The sequence below is a fragment of the Eretmochelys imbricata genome, chromosome 4, assembly GCF_965152235.1.
Source record: "Eretmochelys imbricata isolate rEreImb1 chromosome 4, rEreImb1.hap1, whole genome shotgun sequence".
NCBI lineage: Eukaryota > Metazoa > Chordata > Testudines > Cheloniidae > Eretmochelys > Eretmochelys imbricata.
The window spans coordinates 112,687,043-112,711,042 of record NC_135575.1 but is presented as its reverse complement, the minus strand read 5'-3'; the positions used below and the strand labels follow the sequence as shown (position 1 = coordinate 112,711,042).

General features: G+C 38.2%; 1 protein-coding gene across 1 annotated transcript in view; it reads left to right on the top strand.

Annotated features, from left to right (window-relative positions):
• SLIT2 (slit guidance ligand 2) overlaps positions 1-24,000 on the top strand; it is a 419,527-nt gene that overhangs the window by 324,327 nt on the left and 71,200 nt on the right. Inside the window, exons 17-24 of the mRNA XM_077814620.1 lie at positions 4,340-4,414; positions 8,808-8,951; positions 10,683-10,826; positions 12,947-13,113; positions 14,460-14,592; positions 19,529-19,597; positions 22,581-22,652; positions 22,871-22,942. Of these exons, the coding sequence (XP_077670746.1) occupies positions 4,340-4,414; positions 8,808-8,951; positions 10,683-10,826; positions 12,947-13,113; positions 14,460-14,592; positions 19,529-19,597; positions 22,581-22,652; positions 22,871-22,942 (876 nt within the window). The remainder of the gene's footprint in view (positions 1-4,339; positions 4,415-8,807; positions 8,952-10,682; positions 10,827-12,946; positions 13,114-14,459; positions 14,593-19,528; positions 19,598-22,580; positions 22,653-22,870; positions 22,943-24,000) is intronic.

The window sequence follows — 24,000 nt, the reverse complement described above, 5'->3', positions numbered from 1 at the left end:
GGAGAATCAGGAGATTCATGCTCAGGTGTTCAGGGTTGGCTGGCTCCAGGCCTCTAGCCTTAAAAGGTATGGCTACATTCCAATAAAAAAAAACAAACACACACACACACACTCAAGGCACTGAAGCTCAGAGCCCAGGTCTGTTGACTTGGGTTCACAGGGCTCGGGTGTGGGGTAAAAATTTCAGGGTAGATGTTTGGGCTTAGGCTGGAGCCTGGGCTCTGAGATCCACCCCGCCTTGCAGGGTTTCACAGTTGAGGTTCCAACCCAAGCATCTACATTTCAATTTTTAGCCCCATGAGCCAATTCAGCTGACCGGGGTCAGCTGCAGCCATGCTGTGGGTCTTTTATTGCAGTGTGGATGTACTCTAAGACACAATATCTGCAGTTATAGCTAATTAACAAGCGGTGTGGAACAAGCAGCAAGTCCCTATCCAAGGAGATGAGAAAGATGTTCTCTTTTGCAGAATTTCTCCTACTTGCTATCTGGACCACTCATGTATTTGGAGGGTTGAACTGGCTCAGCACTTAGGATTTCATCAAGAAAATATTTCTCCGGATTAGTTCAGGACCAGCCACAGACCTGTTTGCAACACACATGAATAATAGCGCCAGGATAGAGGCATAATTGTGGGTAATGAATCACTGTCAAGTGAACCAAGCCTTGCTCTAATCATCATTTCCTCTTCTGCTATTTGTTCCCAAAGTCCTTTAGAAAATAAGGGCACAGGAGGTGGTCACGCAGTATCTGTTCTGCTATTGAGGTGCTCTGGAACACAATCCAACAAGCTCTATAAGGCATCCTGGAAGTAAGATACTTTGCTGATTACTTTCTGACGTGTGGGACAACTCATGAGGCCCTTGACAAATCACTGAAATCAGTATTCAAGACACTCCAGGAGAAGAACCTCACTCTAAATGGAACAAAATATCAGTTCTATAAATCCTCTTTACTGTTTTTTGCTATAACTTTTCAGCAGCTGGCATAACACCAGAAACAAACTGGATAGTCGCCATCAAAAGTTTAGCAGCACCACAGAGTGTCAGTGAAGTACACAGCTTCCTGCAAATGCTCAGCTGTTGTGCACACTTCATTTCACACTCTGCCATAGTAGCTTAAAAGAGAAGCCATAAACCTGAGAAGTCCAAACTTGAGAAGCTATACTGATGCCCTCAGTTTGTTGCTTCCTTATCTGCTTTGACCAGTGACAGTGTAATATCCTATTTTCAAGCAAAGAAACACTTGATGGTGGCATCACCAGCACACAATGACAAACACTGCCAGCATAATTGCCATTGCCAGGAGAACACTGACACCAATGGAACAACAGAGAAAGAAGCTCTCATTGTGATTTAGAGCTATGTGTATGGAATACGATGATCACAGAAAACAAACCTCTTGAACAAATATTTAACAATTCAAAATCTAAGCTGTTCACTAGAGTAGTTCTTCAATTCCAACCATATAAATTCCATGTGATCCACAACCATACAAGTTCCAACCCTTCAGGCCATGTGTCTTACTTCCTTGCAGGTCCACTGAGGACTTGACTTTATTATAGTAGTGTACATTATATCGCCACACATGCAGCACCAAAAGCAATGATGCTGCATGAGCCTCAGCTTGCAACAAGAAAGATCCAGCACTTCATCCCATCTTCCTTGTCCTTCATATAGGAATAACCTACCAACTACCAAGAAACTCCAAAATAGAGAGAAAAATCTTAAAATCGTTCCCTAACACCAAGATCTGACCATGGTACCTAATAACTTCCTATTTACATCTTTTGTAAAGTGCTTTGAGATCTAATGATGAAAAGCACTATGTCAGAGCTAGGCACCAGGTTGGTGATTCTAACATTGCTTCAACTAAGAGCACTGGCCTTTGATTTTGGAGGCCACCAATATCTTATCAAGATTCAACCTGCTTCTTCATGAAGAAGTCTAGTTTACAGTTATTTGACAAGCAGACTGGAAATCTGAGTTCTGGTTTCCATGTGAAGCAGCAATTCCTGCTAACAGCTACTTCAATGTCAGATTTGCTCAAAGGAGCCTGGCAAAAAAATCCCTCTTGATGTCTATGAATACCTTCCTCTTCCCCTTTCCGTGGTGACTATTTTCTGGTTATTCTGGAATGTTCAGGCTTCCAGTGGTAGAGCTTACCTCATGACATCACTACATGTCTACAAGCTAAAGCCAAGGAGAACTACATGGCCTGTGTATCCCCAGGGTGTCTGTTTATCTTTGGGTTTACTGCAGCTGAGTCTCATCTGTATCACAAAGGATGCTATAGAAAATGCTTATTGTGTCCTAGAGAGACCCTTCCCTTTCTTCTTGGACCTGGGCCTGATCCCCTCCATTTCTCCTCACAGGCTTCTCCTGATACTTGAATGGCTGGCATTAGAGAAGGCTTGTGTTGCAATGTTAGATAGTCTGTTAACATGTAGGAAAGCAGCTCTTCCAGGAAGTGCTACATGTCCTCGGTAAACTTGTTTATTGATGTAGAAAGGACAGAATCCAAAACCCTGTTCTATCCTATCAAAGATCACTTTAAAGGTTACTCAGTGTAGTCACACTCATTGGTCAGTATGCACCAGATTTTCCATCTCATTTGCTTCATTTGAATTTGTGGGCGCTTTGCACCTCTTGAAATGCATGTCCTATGTACTTCAGGTTGGTTGGAAAATATTCTACATCTGTCCAAAACAATTGTTCGCTTTCCCAATTCAAGTTTATGTACGATTTCAATCAATTGTTGAAAAGACTGTGCACTTCAAATTGATAGCCAGAAGACAAGCATTGAGTTTATCACTTAAAGTGGTAGCCATAACCTCAACTAGAAGGATGGGTGAACTAGCAGCTTTCTTGCCATTTTCCTTTTCTCACCTTCTTTCCCAACAAGATCACCCTGAGAAGTGTTTCCCAGTTTAGACCCATGTCAGATTTAGAGTTCCATAGTGATCCAGGCATTCATCTCTGGTTAGGTCCTAGTCCCAGATCTTTAAACAAAAGGTAATTAGACTCCATCCTTAAATGGGGTAAGGAGATTAAAACATTAGCACCCTAAAACTAAAGAGACTAGGGGGTTGGATTTTTTTCCTTTTAAAGAAGCCTAAGAAAGGAAAATGGCCTTTTGTGTATTAGATGCATGGATCAATGCATACCATATTGAAATATAAAAGTTGGCCCAAGTTAACAGCCTCTCAGGGTTCAGGCCTCACTCTGCTAAAGGTGCTTTGGTTTCTGGGCCAGAGAATCACTGTTTTAAGATTTTTCAAACAACCATCTGGTGCTCATTACCTACCTTCCTGAAGCACTACAAGAGTAGCTTTTGGTGATTTCTTAGACACTGACGATAGATGGAATGGAATGACCTAAGGTCAGTGGTCTAAGGCCGAACATGTTGACACCAGCTAGCAATCATGGGCCTATCCTAGGGCTTAAAAACACTGCTAAGTTGTAGAGCCCTTTATTCCCAGTCAAGAGACTGGAAGCATAAAAGAATAATTTCATCCTTGTAAATGATATTTCTGTGAGACTCTCCAGATGTCTATCGGACTTCACCCAATATCCTGTAATGAATACTGGACAATTTTCAGTTGTTTGTATATACTTCAAGATTTTTATTTACAAGTTGCTATGGGACCATCCCTGGAATATTTGTGATGTGTTGTCCCTGAGGGAAATAAAACTTCAACAGTGGAGCAGTCTCCCCCATCTTCATGAAGGAGAGAGATGAGCAGCCCTTTAGTCCTGGACCTTGAAAGTCTCTTGCAAAAACAAAGTTTATAGATGTGACAGATGACAACTTCATGGGGTCATGAGGCTGCTCCTGTTTGTTCCCTAATTGAATATTGCCAACAACTAGCTCTTTGCATGTTCTGCCAATTGCTTTCCCTCCCAGTAGCAAGAGGAGAGAGGATAGTAACATAGTGGTATTACCCTATCCCAGAAGCCAGATTAGGGTAGAAGGTATGCAGACATCAGATTCCCTCAATGGACTTTTATGTTAGTTTATTATGCATCTTTATCAGTAAAAAGAGAGAGGATCTAAATGAAAACATATTTTATATTTCCCTTCAGATTTTGTATTTATAATATTTACATTCTGTTCTTGGTCCTGGAGCCCTGTGCATTCTTAACTCTAATTGAGATGGCAGATTTGTGTACACCGGGACTACAGAATTAGAAATGGAAGCATAGATTGAAATCTTACCTGAGTACTGCAGATATTTTAGTTAAGATATTATGAAAAAAATCATGTAATCTAGAAAATAGTCTGTCAAGCCATGTTGGTGCTGGAATAATTTTGTGACTGTATTGTTGCTGTTTTCTCCAGGAGACTGAACAACAATGAATTCACAGTGTTAGAGGCGACTGGGATCTTTAAGAAGCTTCCTCAGCTGCGTAAAATGTAAGTTTATCTTTGCTGACATCTGTTCAAATGGTATATTAGTTCACTGGTGTACTTTTCTATAAATTTTATTTGTTCACATCTGAGAGATTCAGTATATTCCATTCAGAAATCAAAAGGTGTACTGTAGCATGGGTTTGACCTAATCACTGAGTTAGATCAAAGTTGGCAGCTCTTTTCTGTGGAGCAAGGCACAGTCAGTTGCAACTTCTCATGCTGTACAGCTTTGACACCTTTAGTTTAGTGTTCAGTTATTCATCTGTTATTCATCCAAATCAGGTCTGTTATTCATCCAAATCAGGGATCTAGCAACCTAAGCAGTTCAAAAACAGTTCCAGTAATCTTTTGTAACTTCCTCTATTACTCCCTAACCATGCTGTTCTGCCTCTTTCAGCACATTCAGGACATGCCTTTGACTTTTTGCTTTATCAAACTATCATTAGGGGAAAATGTCAAAACTAAATTATTGGGAAAATGGCTTGATAGCTCATCCATGTGAATTAATGTCCGCAATTCATATTTCAAGAGAAGTTTAGACAGTTTCATAAGTCATTTCAAAAAACCAAAACAAAAAACCCACTATGAGAAGTCTTTTGTTTAAGCTTAGTGAAGGACAGAAATACTAGTCAGAGAGTAAAGAGGACATGTCACTTTTTTGTAGCTATATTTAGTGTTCAGTCTTTTTATCAATGTTTCTTCCAAACTGCAAACATAAGTACCAAGGAAAGGTACTTATGTCAATACAATCCCAGCAAATTCATGAAAAATGATCCACTGTTGACTTATATAAAGAGAAGAATAAAATGACTGCTACATGTGACGGTAAAAAAGGAGCCAACCTAGGTTAGTAATGGCCAAAAGTTATCACAGTTCGAGGGTTGTTCAGTAGCCATATGTGAAATGAGTCGATATGCACAGTCCAGTTTCAAGTGGGAGGGTGTCCAACCCCCCACGAAAACCACCATCACTGGTGGTACTTATCAGCATTCATATAGCAGATTCAGAGAGACCAAAGATCAAATGCCATGTCCGTTTCAACTACTCACTCACCCCTACTTTGTCACTCTAGGTCACAGTTGAGTCATTTAGGACTGTTTATTATTTTTATTATTAATAATCAATCACAGGTTCTTTCCCAAAATGGGCTACACCTGAGATTGCCTAAGAAATCCCCCTTCTCTCTGGGATTGAAATGATTGGCAGTAAAGTCGTATAGGTTCAATTATAATTTTACAAAGAAGCCAAATAATTATAATACCTATTAATATTACTGTGATGGGGTACTCATCTCTCAGCAGTGCCTCCTGTTGGCTGGGAGTGGCGCTGCAATCTTTTCTGCTCCTGGCACCTGCTATAGGTTGTTGAACTCGCTAGGCCGGTCGTCAGTGGCTCAACTCTCTGGCCAAGTCACACACAGCCAATATGCATGAATGAACTCCTTCCTGAGTAACAAAGGGCCAACAAGGACTATGCTGTGCCCTTGTTAGTGTCTTCAGTCCTGTCTCTGGGCTCAATTCTCAGTCCCCTCTGGGCTAACTTTTAAGTCTTTCCCTGTTCCCTTCTCTGTTATAAAGTACTGCCCCCAGGGCTTTCTCCCCTGAGACTCTTGTCTTCACCAGTACTCCCTGCCCCAGCTCTCCAGCCAGGTCCTCTCTCAAGTTCAATCCTATTCTGGTTGGGTAACCAAGAATTCACAAGATGGTCTGTCTTCCCTTACCAGGGTCTTCAATCCCATCCCTGAATTATTTAAATTCCAGCCCTTTGCTTGGGCTTCTAAACAAGTCTTTTCTCCTTCTTGGGCGTTGGGCCACCTCTCCAGTGGCCATGGGGGGAACCTGGGCCCACCACTACTCTGGGTCCCAACCCAGGGACCCTATGAACAGCAGTCACGCAATACTCCCTTATCTGTTAGCTGCTAGTGTTTTCCCTGGGCTTCTTCCCACCTAATCTCTTTCTTTTCACCCTTTATTTTAGGATTACAGTTCTCAGGTCCTCTCTCTCCTTCTGGCAGCATTTTGCTTTCTGCAACTCTACTTCTGGTTCTCTCTCAGGCTCCTGGGGCCTCTCTGAGCAGGCCTAGAGGACCCACCTTCACTTCTCCTTTCCTGGGGCAGGGTGTGGTAGGACCACGAGTTCTCCTGCAGGGGGCCTCAAAGGGCCTGGTACAACCATCACAGCTACACAGCATAAACTTATCCAACCAAACAGTCTGTGTAACCAATATAACACATTTAATATTTACACTATAAAAGATGAATAAAAATAGATGAAAATTAGCAAGTGGAGAACCTCAGAAGGCCACAGATCTAGTTGACAACTGTTCAGAGCCTGAGAGTACCCAAGGAAAGAAGACTAGGCATGGTACCTTCTACCCCACGTTATCTAACTTGCATATAGTATTTCAGCCCGGATTAATACTAAAGAGGGATAGCTCGGTGGTTTGAGCATTGGCCTGCTAAACCTAGGGTTGTGAGCTCAATCTTTGAGGGGGCCATTTAGGGATCTGGGGCAAAGATTGGAGATTGGTCCTGCTTTGTGCAAGGGGTTAGACTAGATGATCTCCTGAGGTCCCTTCCAACCCTGATATTCTATGATCTAGATGTCATGGATACATACCCAGATTTGTTCTGATACCCCAATTATCATAAGGTCAATGCCTGTGCCTGTTCCATCTGTGGCATTCTGCATTTCCATAATTAAGCCTAATCATTAAAACTAACCAGTCACGTCAATCCTTTTTCAATTATTTCCTAACAATTTCTATGTATCAAATTGTTTATATAGCAAGCCTGACAATCCAATTACTTCTGTTCACCTACTTGTCCCCTTGCTTGTTCCAAACTAATGAGTAACACATCAAGATCAGTCATATACTCTGATAATATCATTATTATTGCAAGCCGCGAATGCAGGGGAAAGGTAATAGATCAGCACACTGGAGGACTAGGGCCTAAATATTTAATCGAGTTAATGTTCTGTCAATAGTAATAACACTATATCACTTTGCCTCACTGATGAGTTGTACAAACATTAACTAATCCTTGAACACTAAATAGTATAGTAATATTCCCACTTTACACATGGAGAAAGTCAGATAATAAGAAACTAAAGAGATTGTCCTGGACCACGCATCAAGTCATCTGTGAATCTGGGATTAGGGATATAGAGTTCTTGGTTCCCAGACCTGTGCTTTAACCACAGACCAAATCATATCCTTCATCAAGAGCAAGGTATATTTGAAACAAATATTATGCAATAACTGAGTAGTCAAAACTCAGCTGAAGCAACAACCTTAGGTTTTACATTTGTCAGATATTGATACAGATTCATTCTGGTGTGTATGTATTTTAGATGTAATGAGTAATATATTTTTTAAAGTGAATAAAAGCGATGTTCCAAAAAAAACACCAAATTATGTTTGTTTTTCTTCCAAATATCATAGATACCAGCAAGTAAAAGAAATAAGACTTTAGAATCATTTCATTTTATATGTTGTTTTGATCATGTAATTGCTTTGTAAAAAGTCATTACTGTATTATAATATCAGACTGTGTATAAATACATATTTGGTGTTGTTTAAACTAAAATTTAAGTAAATATGAATATGGGTATTTGAAGAGAGCAAAATAAAGTATTGCAGATGTATCACTAAAATCTTTAAAGCAATGTGTAAATACTGAAATTAGATACTTTTTCCAAATACAAAGTCACTGCTACTTGTTTTGAGTCAAATTTCAACACTGACAAAAAACTGCAAAAAAGGTGTAACATTTTTTGCAGATTTTCTTCCCATATTTTAGAACTGCTCTCCACAAGAGGAGAGACATAAACCATATCTCTTGTTGGTTTAAAAATTCCTCACCTTTTTTAGTAATAGTATAGATCATGAATATTTCATTTACTTGTCATCATTTGTGCTACTTATTTACTTTTTGTATCTCTCTCAGCTTAGAAACTGAAACTAAACTAGTTCCTTTCAGTTTTGTTTCTCAGGCACCAACATTACATTGTTGTTCGGATTCAAAACACTGGAAGGAATTAAAACATTAACACACTGTATTTCAATTGAGTATCTTTAGAAATGGATGAAAATTTTTTCTTGTATTATGCAGGCACTGGTAGCAACCCTGATATTCTTTCAGTGGCAGATAAAAACTCAACTTCCTTTGAAAATCCCAGTCTATTGTTAAATTTGTACTGAAATTTGTTTTGCAGGATTAAAATCTCTGTATTGGATATTTTACTGAAATGAATTTATTCTCCAGTTTTACATAGTAACTACTTAAAGTAGCCTAAGGCTATGGTAGTCTGCAGTGTTTCTTTAACAGTTAATTAGCCGAAGACACTAAAAAAAGACTTTTTTTTTTAATTCTTTTTCATGAATGTAAAATAGAAATCTGAGCAATAACAAGATCACAGATATTGAAGAAGGAGCATTTGAAGGAGCATCTGGTGTGAATGAACTGTTGCTCACCAGTAACCGTTTGGAGACTATTAGACACAAGATGTTTAAAGGACTAGAAAGTCTCAAAACATTGTAAGTCTAACTAATTGGTTGTCTTTCTTCCCGTTCTGTGCCAGATCTTAGACTTGACGCAAATTACTATGTTTTTTGTAACCTTTGTTTTGAAGAAAAAAATATGGAATATGGAGCATATCCTAGCTCTTACTTCCATTTTACACCAAGCTTTTCCACTTAGAGTGTGAATTCATTAACTTCGGGCCTGATCTAGTTGAAATTCATTTCTGTGGCTACTTGTCTACAAAAACTGTACATGCCTACTGAACTATGCAGCAGCTGAGGCTGCTCCTGATTCTGTGGGCAAATGGAAATAACCATCTCTGTAGCCATGGAAATTATGCATTCTGCACTGCCACATCCTTAGAATAGGATTTTTTATTCTGTCCATGGTAATTGTTATTGAGAATTACTCCAGAAGAAGGAGATAGATTCAGTGGATGTGGAAATGAGGGATGAGGGTCTTTCCCGAACGATTTAATGCCAGTTAGCCAAAGATGATGATTCAGTGGGCTCTGGCTTGAAGTTGTTATTACATTCTTATCTAGTCCTCTCTGCTTCCTAGGTAACTCCTCAACTCTCAGCCACAGAACTGTTGTTTTTGTTATGGGGCTTCTCTTGTACTCTAAACTTTCTAATCAGCAGATCAGCCCTCTGCGGAGCCAAGAGTTGCAGTCTTCTGGGCTCTGCAGTAAAGAAGGATGCAGATATTTTTGGATACGTTGTACCGAAGATTTTAAATTTAAGTTTAGCTTTATTTTTATTTCAAACTCGACAGTGATAGTTGCTGTTCTTATGAATCTATGTAGGAAAAATTATTCTAGGGTTTATTAACAATCAAGCACAAAAACAACAAAACTTGAAACTGCATTGATCCTATAATATTACTTAGAGAAGTCTATTTTTAGGAAGGTTATTTTTGTTTTTAAGATTCTAAACTTTCTACTTGTTGTTAGAACAGTGGTGCCCAAACTTTTCCTCTTGCATCCCCCTTCCCAGTAATGGAATTTGTCTGCCCACCGGCTATGGAGCCAGGGCTGGGAGCAGGACCAGGGAGAAAATGTAGGCAGAGTGGGGCTGTGTGGCACTCCCTCTCTTCCCTCACCCATGGGGCTTGCCCAGGTTCTGCTGTGCCCCCCGGATGTTACTCCATGCCCCCCGGGGGGCATACCTCACAGTTTTGGGACCACTGTGTTAGAATCACACTGGTTTCTGTTAATTGAGATTTGTTGAGCAAGTTAAGAGTGCTTCCTGCAATTTAGTTTACATATGTTAATGAACGGAAATACCACCAGAATATATAAAAATTGTAACAAATAACCATGTAAATGTTTAATTTGTAGAAGCAGTTGTCTGATAGCAAAGAGAAAGCTGTCACAGTTCTCAGCTGGTATCTTCACATGAGCTGTAAAGTTACTGAAATATTCATATATCTAAAACACTAAAATTACAGTGAGTTTTCATTATAATAAATGGTATCTTCAAAAATATGCCTCAGTTTAGTTTCTGTTGCTCTGCAATACAATATAAATATATATATGATATAATTATACTTCATTTTTTGTAATATTTAACTATATTGAATACCAGAATGGTTAATGCTCAAGAAAATCTTCATACATTAGATGTAGTATATGATTAAATTCAGTAAATGTTAAGTAAGCGTAATAAAACATAGAAAGATGTTTCGATAAAATCATTCTATTGGACCTTCCCTAAAGTAATAAATGTTAATCCTTTCTTTCTCAGGATGCTAAGGAGCAATCGTATAAGCTGTATAGGCAATGATAGTTTCACAGGACTGAGTTCTGTCCGTTTGCTCTCCTTATATGACAACCAAATTACTACAGTTGCTCCAGGTGCCTTTGATACTCTCCATTCACTCTCTACATTGTAAGTTACATTATATTTTTAGATTATCCAGGACTTGAAGCCACTCACGTGTTTATAACATTTGTATTTTCTGTGCATAATCTTGCAGTGTACATTAAGATTGCACTAAAGAAAAATACAATAGTCAGTTTCAGAAAGTCTGTGTCCTGGGCTATCTTGAAGCACATATTCAAATGTGAATACAGGCATTGTCTTTAAACACTTACTGATAGTGTAACTTGACAGAAATTAATTTCTTTAATGTCTTGGGACTGATATTACTTAACACTTTTCATTAATGGCCTTGGCACAAAAAGTAGAACAGTGATAACGAAATTCTGATGACAAAGTTTAGAGGCATTGTCAATACAGAGGAGGATCAGAATAGCATACAGGAAGAATTAGATGACCTAGAGGACTAGAGTCATAGAAATAGCTTGAAATTTAATAGTATGAAGTGCAGTGGCATGCACTTAGGAACTAATAAGAATTTCTGCTATAAACTGTTAATCAGTTGGAAACAAAGAGAAAGAGAAAGATCTGGCTGTATTAGTCAATCACAGGAAGAATATAAGCCACCAGTGCAATGTGTCTGTTTAAAAAAGTAGCAGCAGATGATGTGATTCTACTGGAAATGCATATAGTTAGGGAAGTATTAACACCATTGCACAAGGCACTGGTAAGACCTCATCTTGAATACTATGTACAGTTCTGGTCACCCATATTCAAGAAAGATTAATTCAGACAGGAACAGATGCAGAGAAGGGCTACTAGGATGATCAGGGGAATGCAGGACCTCTTGTGTGAGTGGAGACTAAAAGAGCTTTGCTTGTTTAGCCTTGCAAAACAAAGGCTAAATGAGGATATGATGGCTCTCTATAAATATTTAGAGGGGTGGAGGTGTGGGGGGTCGACATGGGCGTAAAATGTGTCTAAAGGGGTATGAACAAATATAGACTGAGGATTATAAGGAGGTTTCTAACCATGAGAGGAGTGAGGTTCTGGAGCAGTCTTCTAAAAGTAGTGGAGGGGGTAAGCTGACTAGTTTTAAGATGGAACTTGATAAATTTGTGAATGAAATTATATGACAGGATTGCCTGCGATAGCAGGGACTTGACTCAATGACCCAGGAGGTCCCTTCCAGGTCCTATGTTCCTTTGTTTACACCAGGGTTTTTAGAATAAGAAGTTTGCCATGATTGCCACTTCCACTGGTTGAACCAATTGTGAAAGCCCTAGTATTACAGGGCTCCCATGGCCATTGGCATTCTTGACACTGGTGTTCTACTTTTTGAAACTGCAGTTAATATATAGTCTAAATCCTACCTTGTAACTTAATTCAGACTTGCTGTATGATGGAGCATTAAACTACAGTCCAATTTTCTGTGAAAAGAAATGGCTGTATTAGAAATAATACATTTTCAAAGGGTTGTCTGCCTTCAAATCTTTTTTTAATTCAGTGGGAGGAAAAGGAAAAGAGGGGAGAGGAGAAGGAAAAACAGTGCCTGTTTAAGGAAGTCAGGTTACCAAAAAAGTAATTACAGTGGGAAGCACCGCTCAGTAAAGTACTTAATCCTCTTTCCACATAAAATGAGACACTTTACACCTAGTGACTAATTTGTGCAGATTAAAGATGGCATGTTTCTAAATAATGGAATTGTCAATAGTGTTGTGGTGAAGTGAGGAGATGCCAAAAGTACTCAGACTTGTAGAAGTAAATTCATTTTTATAACTGACATGTAATCAACTTAGCTGTCAGTTTAGATGAGAAACTTATTCTCTGGAGCAAATAAAAGATGGAAATCTTGAGATGACAAATTAATGAAATAGCTGTTATCAGGTTAAAGCTAATAATGTAAAGTAATCAGCCTTCATCTCTATATTAAGTTACTGCTTTATCAGTGCACAGTAGTTTGACAGCAAGTCAGATCTCTGACAGGTTTAAATTATTTCTAAATGAACTATATCAAGATTCACTGCACAAATCCTAAATTGCTGCTCTCAGCTTTGGTTTGCTTATGGAATTGTTTGAAGAATTTCATTTAGGTTGAACTTTTTGAAAATACACATTGTATTTTTTAAAATGAAAACAAAGTTACATCATTGAAACTAAATTATGTATTGTTTGCATGTGGTTCTCAGAAACCTCCTGGCCAATCCTTTCAACTGTAACTGCCACTTGGCTTGGCTGGGAGATTGGCTGAGGAAGAAACGCATTGTAACTGGAAACCCTCGCTGTCAGAAACCCTACTTCTTAAAAGAGATTCCCATCCAGGATGTGGCAATTCAAGATTTTACTTGTGATGATGGTAAGAAATTCATATTGGATCTGTCAAAGTAGTGTAGTTCTGCAGCTCTCTTACATATAACATGCCATAGACTAAGTGGTCCATATTACAGGCACTCTTTTTTAAATTTCATAAATGTTAACTGTGATCCCAGTTTAACTCCTGAATAATCATGTCTATTCTAGAAGCAGAACACACACAATTTGAGATGATTAAAAAGCATGCAACTGTTCATATACATCGGTCAACAAACCTTTTGAAAATAACAGTGCAGTACTGTAAATTGGTATTTGTCTGGAGTACTGTGTCCAGTTTTGGGCCCCACGCTACAAGAAGGATGTAGAAAAATTGGAAAACGTCCAGTGGAGGGCAACAAAAATTAGGGGGCTGGAGCACATGACTTATGAGGAGGGATTTGATAACCTCTTTCAACTACCTGAAAGGGGGTTCCAAAGAGGATGGATCTAGACTGTTCAGTGGTAGCAGATGACAGAACAAGGAGTGATGGTTTCAAGTTGTAGTGGGGGAGATTTAGGTTGGACATAAGGAAAAACTTTTTCACTAGGAGGGTGGTGAAGCACTGGAATGAGTTACCTAGGGAGGTGGTGGAATCTCCTTCCTTAGAAGTTTTTAAGGTCAGGCTTGATAAAGCCCTGGCTGGGATGATTTAGTTGGGAATTAGGTCCTGCTTTGAGCCAGGGGTTGGACTAGATGACCTCCTGAGGTCCCTTTCAACCCTGATATTGTATGATTTTGAGGTAAAGTGGAGATTGAGATAATTGGACCAATGGTTGTACAAATGAAAATGTTTTCAAACGCTGACCCTTGAATTCAATACTTTCGTTCAGGCTAAATATTCAAATGTTATATTACTATTGCTCAGTCAGTGTGTTAGTTATTGATTTTTTTATATTTCTCTGCAAATATTTGAAAAATCTGCTACTCCTCTCTTACATCCCAATCCTTCTAATTCCAATCTTAATTGTATGTTTGCTGATACTCAAATGTATAACTTTTCCCTATGCTGCCTTTATTTACTTTAAATTATTGTAATTTTTTAGAAATCAGTGTATATATTACTTTGTCACTTTGTGTTTAAGAATTTTGACCTTACCTTAATGAGGCTTTTTCTAAAGAATATGCCTCAGATACTAAAAACAGTGTTATACTAAATAAATGATATCATTTGAAATGTAGCTAAAAGTGATAACTTAATTATTTCCATCCATGGAGCTACTGCAGTGCTCTATGGATGGAACCTTCATGTCTGTTAAGTGGAATTAAATACAGTGTGTTAAATTCTTGCCAATTCTTAAGTGCTCTCTGCAGAGCAAAGCTTTATTTATCTGTTTCTTTTCACTAACCAGGAAATGACGACAACAGTTGCTCTCCATTGTCTCGCTGTCCCACGGAATGTACTTGTCTAGATACTGTGGTTCGCTGCAGCAATAAAGGTCTTAAGGTTTTGCCCAAAGGCATCCCAAAAGATGTAACTGAACTGTAAGTAGCACAAGTTCTTCCTTTTCTTAAATCCAAGTTCAGAATCATATTGTCTGATTCAGAATGAGGCAGAGTAAGTAGGCAAAATGAAGAACTGAGATTTGTCAATCAGCTGGAGTTTGAGACTTTATCGCTTGTTAGATATTAAGACCTGTAAGTCAAACAAGGAAATCTTTATAAAAAGAATTTAATAACAAAAAAGTCCTGTTTATAATAGTAAAAAGGCCCATATAATTATGAATTATTGTAGTATTCTATGATTAGCTAAGTTTTCTCTTAATATATAGTAGAGAGAGATCTGTGTGTGTGCACTTAGGGTACATTTTTTTGCTTACAAAGAGAATGTCGCATTGAATTTTCATTGTCCAACATGGAAGAAATGCAGAAAGTAAACAACATAAATAGCATTAAGACAATTAGCTATTTAAAATTCTTATTGTTTCAATAGTTTAAGGAATTTTTTAGTAACATATTTAAGGAAAAGAGTAATTTTTAATAAATGAATTTCAATTAGTTCTCCAGTGGAGGCTTGTTTATGAAAAAAGTTGTGTATTTGGAAAAATAGTAAAGATTCTTTTGTGAATATCGTAAGGCGGATTTTCAGAAATGTCCTCTTGGGTATTTATTTTCCAACTTCAAGTCTTTAGATTCCCTAGGACTTGGTAATTCTATTCATAGATATAATTTGTGGGTACAAATTAGTTTTGCAGATAGCCAGCTACTCAGTTTTGAATGTACAAATGCTCTATGCATATGCACTTCAAAGATTTTGAGGCAACCCAAATTTTATACACAAAAGAATGCAAAATTTCAGAAACAAATTTAGAAAAAGAGTTATGACTTCTTTGAAACTTCATCTTATATATTTGAGATGTAAAGAAACACTCAGAAAAGCCTCAATAATAAATACCTTTTAATATTTCATCATCTCCTCTTATTACAAATAGCTGCAGTTAATAATTAAACACACAGGAAGGCATTGAAGTATCTTCTGTCCACTCTGTTTAATATTAAAAATCATTAATGTAAATATTTTCTTTGGAAGGCATCTTAAGTGTGCCCTTTAACACTTTAATAGCTTCCTTGTTTTACAACTACAATTTTTCAGAAGTTTCTAAAACATCCATCAGTAGTTTGATGGTAAAAACAGGATACCATAACAAATGCATCCGTAATTCCCAAAGAGAAGCTAGTGAGAATTCCTACTGACATTCTAGTAAAGAAAATGATCACCTTTGCTATCAGTGTTTTTAATAAGTTCCTCAATTAAACACAGCTTGCTGCCTGATAGATACAATTGGATTCACATTTAGGAGCAATGACTTGTAAAATTGTACATATAAAGAAATTTATATGGACTGCAACACCTTTTGTGACTGATAAGTCCCTTACATGCCGTTTTGTGCACCTAAGTTAGTGTCTAAAGTGTGCATGCAGCTCACTGTATTTGGTTTTTTTTTTAAAGAGAAAACAAAGGAGTTAGTTTTCTGCTTGCAGTTGCATCCTGATCAATTCTTCTTGTTCATTAAAATGCATACACCTTCCAAGATGTGATCTCCTTTTCATTATGTAATTGCCCTAATATTTCCTTCATTCAAACAAGTAATGGTTTTTGCAACCAAGAAGAAAATTTGTAACTGGTGAAAGCTTATTTTTAATGATACAGAGATAAAATAATAAATTGTTAACATTTTTCTTTTCAAACCTCATTAATTTTATCACGATATACAGTACCTTACTCTTTCAAGAAAGTTTTTAAAAATACCTTTTGTGACACAGTTCCTCCTCTGCCTTGGTGGATACTGCACTTTTTGGCAGATTTTCTCACCTCAGAGGTTCATGGCAGCCCTCAGTTTGGCCGCTTCTGCTAGAGGCTCAAACCTGCCATTCACTCAACTAACCTCATCACTGGCCAGCATGGGGGAATGGAGAACAATCTCCGCAGTCTCCGTTGTCCCACCTAGAGGGTCAGGGACAGGCCAGATCCCTTTCCAAATTAGACCTTCCCTTCTGGTGTTGCTCACAGACCAGGTCAACTTCTCCTGTGTCTGATCAGGAGTTGGAGGGAACCCAGGCCCACCCTCTACACCAGGTTCCAGCCCAGGGCCCTGTGGATAGCAGCTGTCTATGTCTCCTGTATCAGCTGCATGACAGCGACAGCGACAGCTACAACTCCCTGGGCTACTTCCCTGTGGCCTCCCTCCAGCACCTTCTTTATTCTCACCGCAGGATCTTCCTCCTGAAGCCTGATCACATTTGTACTCCTCAGTCCTCCAGCAGTATGCCTTCTCACTCCCTGCTCCTTGCATGCCCTTCCCTAACTGATGGGAGGTCCTTTTTTAAACCATGTGTCCTGATTAGTCTGCCCGCCATAATTGATTCTAGTATGTTCTTAATTGGCAGGTGGCTTAATTAACTTGCCTGTCTTAATTGGTTCTAGCAGGTTCCCTGATTGCTCTAATGCAGCCCCTGCTCTGGTCACTCAGGGAACAGAAAACTATTCGTCCAGTGGCCAGTATATTTGCCTTCGACCAGACTCCTGTACCCCACTGGTCTCGGTCTGTCACACTTTGTTTGTAACCTCTTAATAAAGTGTTAAAAATTCATTTCCTGCCATATATGCAGTATCATTGATGTATATGTGTAAAAATGTTCAGAAGTACATATCAAAGTTGGCAAAATATAATAACAACAGGGCTATGGATGCGGAAGAAGGCAATACAAATGGACTAGACACCATATACCTGGACAGAGGCTGCAAAAAAAAAAAAAAATCTGCTGTGCCCCCTCAGCTAGATCCTGTCTGGATTAACTGAAACACTCTCCATAAAGAAAGGATTGTGGATCGCCACCAGCTGTCATTAGTCTCTCAAAGTACCACCCATGCCCAGCCTCTGATCTCCTCCATCACACATAGCTTTCTAGTAAGAGGAGAAATTAAGGCAAGTCAGTGTCACAGTGCTGGGTTTCCTACAGCCTAGTATCAGTTACCTGCTGCCACCAAGTTTCTCTCTTAGAAATTTTATCTTGAGCTCTCCTCACCAGGAACAGGGATCCCTTCCCCTGGTAAGTACAGTAGATGTTCTTCGAAGATCAGTGCAGAAATCTTCATTCACCACAGCTACACTCCAGACTGAATTAAGAAACCTGTAATTTATTATTTACAATTAAAACCTGTGAATGAACTCTGGAAGTGCTGCCTATTGTCCTTGTCAAGCACAGGAAGATCTTCTGGCTTCCTGTTCATAAGCCAGGGAGTCTGATATTCTTCCAGTCTGGTCTCACTACAACCCTCTCAGTAGCCCAGACCTCTACATCCCTGCTGGACCAGTCTCTGGAATCTGGAGAGACCTTTCTTGGCAACTTCAGCCAGTTAGACCAAAATTAGCTCCAGCTAGCAAATCTCCACTCTCCCTCCTCCAGTGGTCCTTCTCCCAGTACTGACATTCGAACCAACATTCTGGGATGGCTCTCAGCAACCCAATGAGCCCTCAGAGTCCTTAGGTTTCAAACCACTATTTCACGTCCACCAACATATTTTGCCTCCCATGTGCCTCTTACTTAATATAAACCTAACACATTCCCTAATGTTCTCCACAGTCCCAAACAAACCAAAATGAAAATTCCAACATGTTATCATCTCTAATGCTCTGTAAAGCAATAAACAAAGTATAATTGCATAACCCTCCATTATAAGCAACTAAAAATATGGGAGATCCTCAATTATTATTTGAAAGAAAAATTAAAATAGTTAAGTTTATTTAGCTAAATGTAGATAAGTATCCATCTAGACTCATATCCATATCTATGTTCATCTCCGTGTAACACATGAGATGCTGAATCACAATAGCTGTCAAAGGGAATATAACTGGTCGGTATGAGGAATGAGGTTTTGTATCCACAGGTTTTGTATCAGAGCTGTGTGAACCTGGGCCCAGCCACCAACCAACCCATTTGGCAAGCTATCTGAATCACCGATGCATGTCCCATCAGGACTCTTGACTTCTGACCTAAGTCAACTGAGGCTGTCCGTAGGACTCCTCTGTTCCAATTCCTGCTTTTTGGAGGGTGTTTTCCCCTTGTGGTCTTTGATTTTCCTTCACCAGCTGTGGTGTTCACAACTGCTCAGAGGATTTGGGATCCATCACATATGTGCCTAACAAGTTTGGTACTCCAGCTAGTCGAATTCCTATGATTGCGGGTATGACATAATAGGTTTACTATTAGAGCTGGGGCCAGAAGCAGCTACCTCAGCAAACTCATTCACCATTTTTGTCCAACATTGGGTTTGTACTATTGATGTGTAGCTATACCCACTATGAAGGACCAGATTGGGATAATAATGTCGCTTGTAGCTGTCAAGTTCTGTTTCTATTTACAGTAGCATAAAATCCAATAAGAAAAGGAGTACTTGTGGCACTTGAGAAACTAACAAATTTATTTGAGCATAAGTTTTCGTGAGCTACAGCTCACTTCATTGGTTGCATTTAACTTGACTGAATGCATCCGATGAAGTGAGCTGTAGCTCACGAAAGCTTATGCTCAGATAAATTTGTTAGTCTCTAAGGTGCCACAAGTACTCATTTTCTTTTTGCAAATACAGACTAACACAGCTGCAACTCTGAAACCAATAAAATCCAATGAACCACATTAAAATGACTTGTATAAGCCTGATGTGGTCTTTACTTCACAAGATACATCTGGCTCTTAGGCAGTTGATCCCATCTATTCCCCAGCCATCATGTCATCCTAATGTTGAAGAAGGTAAAACTATAAGCAACTGCAGTAGTAAATTGAAACTTTATGTATTCACATGTACTTTTAAAGCACCTATCTTAACCTTATTTATTGCTTTACTCCTAATTATTGTCTTGCTGAAGGTATTGATCTTTTAATTAGATGAATAATACTTCATTATTTTATTTTTCTGTTGTAGTTATTTGGATGGAAACCAGTTTACCCTTGTTCCCAAAGAACTTTCTAACTACAAACATTTAACACTTATGTAAGTAACTTTAGAGCATCTTTTTGTGTGGGATTGATCAAAAAGCTGCTCTTCCATTTAATGAAACAGTTACAAGAAAAATATAAAATGTAACCAACTTTTTAACAAATTTCGCCCTAAGGCACATTTTATAAATGGGATATTTTTAGTCCAGTGATCACAACACATTTTATTGCAGAGTAAATAGGCAGGAACTATAGTAAACCTGAAAAGAAATGCAGAATCTCACAAAATGTGCATTAGAGTATGACAGCTTCAGTACATTGTCACATAGACATACAGTATTAGCCTCAATAAAGGCATGAAATTATTTCAATTACAGAGAAAAGATTTTGTAGTTGGTTTGAAACACATAATGCTACATCTCTGCAATTTGGTAACCTGCCACAATTGATGGTCTAGTGGTTGGAGAAGGGAATTTAGTCAGGACACTTCATTTTTATTCCTAGCTGTACTGCTGACTCACTGTGCGATTTTTGAACAAACCGCTAAGCTCTTTATGTCTTAGTTGATATAAAACAGAGATAATACTTTGTAAAACAGAGATAATACTATTTTCCCTGTGAGACGTATGGGCAGATCCTCAGCTGATGTAAATTGTCATAAGTTCCATTGAATTCAGTGGATCAACTGGGGATAAACCTCATCATGTTTTGAAGTACCTTGTAGCATAGGAGCAACCACAAATTAAAAATTAGGGCAACAAAATGGCTACCAGTTTTCTTGCATAAAGCAAACTAAATCAGTGTAACATTCTGAAAATGCCCCAGCTCCTTTTGTATGCCTTATTCTAGACTAAATGGTCCAGTCTTCAAATTTAGAAAATAGATGCATCTCATTTTCACAAAATTTCCAAATAGTATCAGCAATTGCACTATTCTCAAAGGTATGCAATCTAGGCCTGCATGGAGTGTTTGTGGATTTGTGCTGCAAGAGGTGTATGAGACCTACCTTGCAGTATACAGGCCTGTAAGGAGCGTGCATGTAGGTTACTGTTTGCTGTAGTGATAAGCACTCCTTTATCATATTGGCCCACAAAGAGGGTGTCTGAAGGTTTGATTGTTTGGAGTAGTGATGATCAACCCTGTATTGTGTATGTAATGTTAAATGCTCATAAAACAAATGCAAATTACAATATCAGATTTACTGTAACTAGTCATTCAGGCTGGCATTTCAATAAATAATGTTGATAGGGTACAAATGCAAAGTATAAACAGCAAAATTGTTCAGTAAATGATAAGTCGTATTAGTACATTAATATTCTGAAATTCTGGGTAGATGTTTGCAAAAGTAGAAAGCCATGTATTACATTTTTGGACATTCTCTCTTGGTATTGAAAGATTATCTGTAAATTCCTATGTTTCCTTGTGTATACATTAAAAAGGATCCAGATGATTCAGGTAGTCTTGTTTCATAGACCCGTGTTAGACCTCCATAGGCAGGAAATGGATAACTGTGTCAACTGACCATAAATGTGCCCAGGTCAATCATCATCCCAGTAGCGTCATGACTTACAGCTTAAGTTTCCATTGCTTCCTGAGTTACAGAGTTCCTGTACAGCATTAAACAATACACAAATGGAGTAATGAACATATATGGGACCCATTACTGAATTATTGGAGTTGCTCACAGTCTTTATTTTATTTATCCTCACAACACTGCTGTGAAGTAGGGAAGAATTATTTAGCCCCATTTGAAATATGGGGTAATCGAGGCACAAAGAGACTGAAGGCATGTCTACACAGTTGACAGGGTAGATCCTGCTGGTGCGCTTTAGTGTGGTGCTGTTTGAAACACTACTATGTTAACCTCTAATATGCAGCAGCAGGGTCAACACTGACCAATTAATGTGCAACATGTTAGTGTGCCTTAGAAATCACACCTCCATAAATGCATTAATCCACCATGTAGACAAGTCCAAGGTCACACAGTAGGGAATTGAATCTGGGTCTTCTGTGTCTAGGCCAATACCCTACTCCTGGACCATCCTCCTTCTCTTTTCTCTTTCTGGTACAAATAGATTGTGCTCAACTGCACTTGGCTGACATGTTGATGGAAACATTATAGGTTTGTCGTCTTAGGTTTTCTAATGGCAAATTTTGATGAAGAAGCCTGTTGCACACCATTTCTGCCATTGCTTATTCAATAATACTGCTAGACAATTACAGCTAAAATATTAAGACCCCTCAGAAGCTAATGCCAAAGAATACTCTAAAGAACAATAATGAAATAACCAAGATGAGCAAAGCCAAGAGAAGGTAGAACAACAGTAGGAGAAAGTAGAAACAACTACAACTTCCATCAGCATGATTCATTTCCAAAGTTTCCCCAACAAGCACAGTGCCCTTCAAAGATTCTTTCTCCAAACGCCAGCTGCCTTAAATTTAAATTAAGAAAAAAGACTTCATTCATTAGAATATGGAGCAGCCACAAGGACTTCAAAACTTTCACCCGTGTAGACCCAAGATTTCACATGTTATAGGAGCATTGGAACCCAGGAACAAGTTTTGGGGGGAAAAAAACCTTCTTTAAAATAGTTGTACCTATGCTTTGAAACCTCCAGATCAAGGGTGTCAGGTAATACTTATTCATATTCCATTAGGGAGGTAGCTAGAAAGATTCCCACTTAAAATTATCTACCTACATCCCTATTCCCAGTTCACCTGCTAGTTTCATTTAACACTGTAAGATATAGTCTTAGTAAAGGAGCATGATGGACGCTGGCATTGTATAAGAATGCAGGACACTGAATTGCTTGGCCTTTTATCCTTTGAAATGAGAACACTTTTCATTTATCAATGTAAGCTCTTGCTTGGCTTGTACGTGGCATGTCACAATAAAAAGGCATTCTTTAAAATATCAATATTAATAACAATACTACCCCTACTAATAAAAATAATGTTCTATTTCAGTTCTAGAGTATGGTGTTTCAGAATTTGTGCAGTCATTTTATGGACTGAATTTCTGAATTTATTTTTTATAGAGATTTAAGTAACAACAGAATCAGCACTCTTTCTAACCAGAGCTTCAGCAACATGACTCAGCTGCTCACCTTGTAAGTTTAAATGTATAACAGTGAATGTATGAAAACATTACAGTGTTTATTGTCTTGAAAAGAAAAGGCAACCTATTAATATTAAAACTTGCTTGATTTGGAGGCTGTAAGATAACTGTTTCCTAACTGGCTATGAATGCAAAAGGTACATTTAATCATGCTCTGCATTGTATGTGTGTGTTTGTTTACTTGTTTTATATTATTTTATATGCTTTCAGAATTCTTAGTTACAACCGTCTGAGGTGTATCCCTGCACGGACATTTGATGGGTTGAAATCACTTAGGTTACTGTAAGTAGTTATTTTATTTTGAAAAAACTTATTTTGTGTAACAACAGACTTGGAAACCCATAGGGAATTAATAAATCTTCAACCCCAATAAGTACTTGAGGAAAAAATAAAGAACAAAGAATCACAAAATATTAATTTGCTGCATTTTTATTATATAATTAAAATGTGGTACAGTGAGTATAAATAAGTGCTGTGATAGGTCATAGAAAGACTGTGCATTGTACACATTTCTGTTCTACTTCTTGTTTCTTTGTCTCTTATGTCACGTTCTTGCTTGTAAGATTCAGTTGTGTATGTCTAAAAATGTTATTTGTATGTGACATAGGAATGGAGTCTCAAACTATATGGTGTTATTATTCTAAGTATCTTTTTTTTTTTTTAGCCATTAGATTTTGAATGTGTTTTAGCATTCCCTTAATAAATTGCTTACTTTCTTTCACTTAACTTTGGGTGCTTTTCCAACTCAGAATTTGATGAACAACTGATGATGAATAAAATATTCTGTGATTTAGCCCAGTTTCTTTTAACAAACAGACTGCTATTTTAATCTTATTTCTGTGTTGCTTGAAGTTATTTAAATGTTTGGTGCACACAAATCTCAGTCTGTGGATAGCTGCCTGTATTCTTTCAAGTATTTGCTGTTCAGTATCTGAGCTGTATGATTGGTCACCTGAATTACTAAATTTTGATCTCTGACAAAGAGGCATACATCTTATTATGAACGAATTTTTCTTAGGGCTGGTTCTGAGAGCAGCAGAACTTGTGAATGGCGCCCATATTGGTATGGTCCACCATAGCAGGTCAGAGAGTCCTGCACATGCTCATTCCTAATGTGAGAAAGCTAAGCTGAGCCTATTTGTTGACTCAAAGTACAATGGCCAGATTCTGGATGCTGATCTTTTTGACCATTTCAGTGGTGCAAAGCAGCCAAAAATCCAGTTTAACCATCTGATAATGAATTCCTCTGGCTTATGGATAATTTCCTGCTGGCACAGAAACATCACAGGTATTCTATACCCAGTTCACATCCTGACTTCTAGCTGAACATGACCAGGGCC